This window comes from Phalaenopsis equestris, unplaced genomic scaffold (assembly GCF_001263595.1).
Source record: "Phalaenopsis equestris unplaced genomic scaffold, ASM126359v1 Scaffold200734, whole genome shotgun sequence".
Lineage (NCBI taxonomy): Eukaryota > Viridiplantae > Streptophyta > Magnoliopsida > Asparagales > Orchidaceae > Phalaenopsis > Phalaenopsis equestris.
In genome coordinates, this window is record NW_018220542.1 from 70864 (window position 1) to 76660 (window position 5797).

The 5797-nt window shown below is 34.4% G+C and overlaps 1 protein-coding gene across 4 annotated transcripts in view; it reads right to left on the reverse strand.

Moving 5' to 3' along the window:
- The window catches only part of LOC110035922 (carboxyl-terminal-processing peptidase 3, chloroplastic), a 55914-nt gene extending 50414 nt beyond the window's left edge, over window positions 1-5500 (reverse strand). For 2 of the 4 annotated variants that reach the window (XM_020740258.1, XM_020740257.1), the window contains exons 1-4: window positions 3992-4189; window positions 3511-3597; window positions 2676-2754; window positions 2247-2335 (exon numbers count right to left, since the gene is read on the reverse strand). In XM_020740258.1, the coding sequence (XP_020595917.1) occupies window positions 2247-2335; window positions 2676-2754; window positions 3511-3597; window positions 3992-4186 (450 nt within the window). In that variant the 5' untranslated portion in view covers window positions 4187-4189. The other 2 variants (XM_020740260.1, XM_020740259.1) reach the window with 2 other exon arrangements.
- Between the last annotated feature and the right edge of the window lie 297 nt (window positions 5501-5797).

A 5797-nucleotide genomic window follows, 5' to 3' on the forward strand; every position in this document is an offset into this window, starting at 1 on the left:
GGGAAAGAGAAAGGGAGAGAAAGTTAAAAATAAGATTTGGATCTTTGAGGTGATAAAACCTAAATGGGGATAGAATAGCGAACCATCTACCGTTCTTTTTTGCATATGAAAGCTATATGAAAGAATTAGAAGAATATTTGAGGGTTGGAAGAAAGTGAGAGTTTAGATAACAATTAAGGACATGGATTGGAATTATTAATAGACCTGCACTTAGGTCCCTTAAGCTTTGAATGAACTTAAATCTAATTGTTCTAATTAGGTTTGAAGCACACTTCACAACCCTTTTGCCAAAACTATAGGTTCACCCCTTCGGTTTTAGGAGCCTGATAGGGAGTTAAGTTTGATCTAAAAAATACTTGAGGATTAGTGGAAAGGCACTTAGTTGAAATTAGATACTTTAGAACACTTCAGACCCAAACTAAAGTGTAAGTTTCTTAGGTCTTAGGAGCACACCTTAAGAGAGAATTCATCATCCTAATGTTCAAATGATCCTGAGAAACCAGACATCTGACCCCAGTTCATGAGATAACTAGGACACTAGGCACGAGGGCGCACTAGATTGTGATTCATGACTGATTTAATTAGATCAAATAATGAAATTCTTACCTTAACTTCACCAAAACTGAAACCCAATGCTCCGGGATTTGAGTTTGTCTTACACTCAAATCCTCCCAGCAACTGGGACATTCTAATATCACATATAAATTACCTATTCTTGGCCTTTTATATGTGATATTGTATTTTATTTTATTTATTGTCATTTTTCCTACGATTTACCTGTTTTTCTCAAGTCTTTTTCAGGTCGTACTATCCCTTTTTACACAGCGCATAATAGCTAAACTTAAAGGAACAATGAACCTCCCAGGTGTACAGGTTTAATTGATATTACAACATTTTATTTTCCCAGCATGTTATATTGTTCTCATAGCCTGTTATACTATTTTCTAAGCATGCTATACTGTCTTTTCTTTCTACTGTACACTATACTGTTCATTTCTGTTATGCTGCATGTTTAGTTATTTTGATACATACTATGTCTTAGTTTAGGAAAACCTAGTGGTTAGGTGGATTTTCAAAACCAAAACTAAACCAGGAGGTGCTATTACGAGGAGTTTGAAGCAAACATCGTGGGCAGCACGGCGAGGAACAACTTCAAGGTGAATCTGCAACAGCAAAACATCTTCACATCACCTATCACTTCCCCTAGCTTAAATAACAGCTCATACGATCACTCTTTAGGCTTTTTGTACAACCCTATTGTGTAATTATAAGTCCTAATATTTAAGGATTCCGAGGTTACCGTGCGATACAGTGTAAATCCTTCTATCTTTTTAGGCTATTTGCACAGTCCAATATTGTGTAAACATAAGTCCTAAATCCTAAATAATTTGCAGGATTGAAATATCAAATTATTAAATCATTTCAAAGAAATAAAGCCAAACAATAGGCTAGTTGGGAGTTCACCGGGGTTTTCCCCTAATCTGTGATATCCCCTACTTTTCTTCCCTTTGGATTCTCTAAATAATTGTTCCTATTTTGAGTGATTCCCATTTAATTTTCCCATGTCCAATCGTGAAAACCTAAATTTTGAAATCTTGAAGGCAAAATCACCTGATCTTAATCGAGAGTTTTCTTAAGTGATTTCGGTCATTTAAGATGTAATTAACTATAGGGGTTTGCCTCTATAGGGAACCAGGAACCCAGATAAAATAAACTCTATCTAATTTTTTATGTTAGATAGAGGAACTTATTGGCTTTTTTATAAAATATTTCTCAGACTAAAACGGATGTCACAATTTTTTTAGTCTATGTGATTGAATATCTTATTACAAGTGATATTTTTATTCTTCGGGATAAGTGTATTACATGTAGTATTGTATTCAATCATCTAAACTATTTAAGACGTGAGACCCGTTTGGTCTCACCTATTTTAAAATTAAAATATTACTTTTAAAAATAAAAAATGGTTATATTCATATTTAAATTATCTTCAAAATTACAAAATCATCACTTTTTCAAATCACGAAGTTAAAAAAAATGGCCGACAGAAGCTAAGGTGCAGTTACTTATAAATAGCCAGTGACAAGAAGAAACGAAATAGCTGAGACTGTGATTACGAAGAAAAAGGAAATTGTGGTCACTCATTGGTGTCTAATATCGAGAAACAATGTCAACACAACATTTTACCTAAAATGTCAATTTAATTAAGAAAATCAAATAGAAATATGAAAGAAGTTGAGATTTACACTGAGAAGCTTTACTGTTACTGTTGTTCCAATACGCCCTCGTAGTTTTTGGGCTGCGGCTTCACTATTAATTCCAGCAACACTTTCTCCTAAAGGCAAGATGAGTGTAATTAAAAATGCTTTCCCCTATAAAGTTCACTTCACATTCAATTAGCATGCAAACATGATAAAGAAATAGAAGTTGTGGATATATTAAGGTTTTTCACATGGAAACTATTAGAGAGTGCAAAATCTGGAAGAGATTATAATGCAAAATGCAAGTTTCAGATACACTCCACGATCAGAAGAAAAAAAAAAGAAAAAAAGAAAGAAAAGTTGTGACTTTATATTTACATTTGAGAAACACATAAAATATTAGAAAACTACATCACAGATTCCCTCAACAGAAATATCAGTGCTAGATACAAAATATAAGGTTGCTGAACTAACCATCAATTTCAAGAAACTCATCTCCTTCATGAATACCAGCTCTAGCTGCTGGGCTTCCCTCAATGCAAGACAAAACAATCTGTAAAATAACTTCAACTTGTAAATGACTGAACATCCACATTTAACCATAAAAATAATAAATGGCAACTTTCCAGGAGATTAAAATCAGCTGTAAAAGTTTTATGAAGGCTGCATACAAGGAGAACTTGAACTTTATAGATCCTCAAGCCCTACTTTCATTAGAACAGCTTGGAATAAATTAACAAGGTATCTTTTAAGTAATGACTCCACTGAGTGGTCCTTGTGGGGATAACATGCAGCTATTGTTACATGCAAACATAGACAAGCCCAATATTAGTGATTCATCCATTTTAGAAAAACGAACTTCCTGCTTTGTCAATGAGCTTCATATTTATGAATTTGTTCTAACTTTATTATATCAAGAAGCATGATCTGAGGACAATATGTTTCTTGGATCTCTATGACTAGTTCATGGGTCTGTAACTGACATTGTGCTCACTTATCATGAATAGAATGTTTTGTATAGCTTTCTATCTTTAAAATAATAAAAACTTTGTTTCAAATGTTACACCTTCGGAGAGGCGTAATTTTATTCCCAGATACAAGCTAAATTAAGGCAGTTAATACCAATACAACCATAACAACTTTGCATAATAATGCGTATATGGATAAAAGGTATTACTTAAAACTTCTGAAGTGTGGATACTTATAGCTGCAATTAATATATCTTTGCCACACAAAGGTAGATCAATTAAGAATACAAGCACCATAAAATCAGCACTGAGAGAAAGGAAGATTACTAATTGCTACCAACCAAGTGTCCAGAATGAGGCTCAACATTTATGAAAAGGCCAACTCCTTGCAAGTTCCCATCGCTACCAATTCTGAAGCTTTGAAATTCCTGCATATTAAAGCAGTTCTATCAATTATAACAACTATGGCACCATGTATACAACTCCCTTAAATGAAAGATCATAGTTAAGAAAAAATAGAAATCAGGTCATCTGCAGAATCTATTATGCAGACAAGATGAATGCAGAGTTGCAGCTGAATGTTTTATATATTTTTTTTCTAACTTCCAAAAACAAAAATTGTTCGCCTATTCAAACTATCCAAATGCTGGTCAGCAAAATCTTGCAAAGGAATGTTCCTCGGGCAACAAAACTGTAATAAAAAAGAGAGGATTTCCAAGCCCAAATACTTCAGGCCTTTAAGCACAAAAATTTATATGATTATCTGTAGAACGATAGTATGGACGATAAAAGAAAGGAACACAACCATATGTATTTTTGAACCTTTGGGCTTATTAATTTTGTGAAAGGATCACCAAGTGTCCAAAGCATTCCCCTGATCTTGCTATATGCCACATCTGCTGATTTCAGTGGAAACATTTCTACCATAGTTTGTTGCAGCTTTGAATCCCAATCTAGATTGCAAGGCATTTTATCAACAAATATATCAAGAGAAAAACTAAACGGCCAGAGTAGCATTCACCAGAGGTCCAAAATCACCTATTAAATAATAACTAATTTGCTAGTGTCTTAAGGTTAAATTAGTTCACAATTTCATTGTGAGATTGTCGGCAACTTTTTTCTATAATATTCTATATTTTCATGTGATGCACTATGTACAAAAGAATACAGAATAGTAAACACTAAAAGAAACACCAACTCTAATGTGAACCATGAACTACCCTCACCTAACAATTATCTGAAAACAAATGAAAAAGCACCGACCAAAAAAATTAATAAATAATTTTTTAGTGAGGGCTAATTTGTATGATTGTATATAGAAAACATGTTCTGAAATTTCTGATTTAAAAGGCTTGTTGTTGTTGTTGCTGTTGTTGTTGTTGTCTTTTGTGTTTAAAAAACTCATTACATTTAAGGGGATTTAAAGAAGAATTCCAAGAAAAATTTTGTGAGGGCTAATTTGTTTTTTTGTAGATAGAAATATGTTTTGAAAAAGCTGATTTTATTTTTACTTATTTTTGTCTCTGAAATTAAATCATTACATTTAAGGGGACTTTAAGAAGATTTCTAAGCTTAAAAGTGGAACAATCAAATTGTATCATTATGCAAAACAAGCTTTTTAAACTTCAAGCAACCAAATGATAACTGAAAAAAAAAAGAACTTCCAGACTATTCTTCACATGGCCTGATCGTTCTAATTCAGCTAAATTTCGCAAATATTTAAACGAACCCTGATGATTAAACGTAGGATCAATGAAAGTCTCCCGTACTAATCCCCACACCTCAATCAGTGTCCGCTGTACCGTATTCACCTAAAACAGAGCAGCTCTAACTCAGAATCACCAGCAGAAAAAAAAAAAAAAAACATTCAAGAAAATCTCTTAAACACTGTGACTTTATCTCGTTTTATTCGCCTCGCGAGCTTTCGAGACCGGGACGGCCACCGTTAGGGATTCTGCCAAAGCCATCGCGTCGCATCCACTAGTAGAGACAAGCACCGCCGCCGCCGCCGCCAAGAAGCTCTTCACAAGAAATTTTTCCGGCGATCGATCGGATCCATCCACATCCAATCGGACGGTTTCGCCATGGCTACGCCCCTCTGACTTCTTAACAGTACATGAACGGAGCTTCGGTTTGAGAAGGGATAGACGGGTATTGAGTAGTTTCCGGTGGTTAGAATAGAGTTTCAGGAAAGTGACGGAGGAGAAACTTTGGGCATTCAGCTCCATCAACTCTCTGCCTCTCTCGAGAGTTGGAGAGAAGTGACAGGGAATGGAACGCAGTGACAAAAAGATACCGATGGAGCCTACTGAGTTTGTGGCGGGAGTGATGGTCGGGAGTTACAAGGATTTTACGAAAAAAAAATAATAATAATAATAATTAAACATGGAAACGAGGACGCAAAAAGGAGCGTCGGTTGTGTGCTTTGCTTTTTGGTTGGATTATTTAAACATTTCATTTTAACAATTAAATTTATTATGGTTAGTTGACCCTTTTTCTCCTGGTTGTTTGAATTTTTTCTTTGGTTTTTGGGTTTTGTTTTATATTCTTCCTTCTTATTTTTTGGTTTCTAAGATTTTGTTAGTGTATGTCTCTAGTTTTTGTGCTTTTTCTCTTGTTTACTTTTAA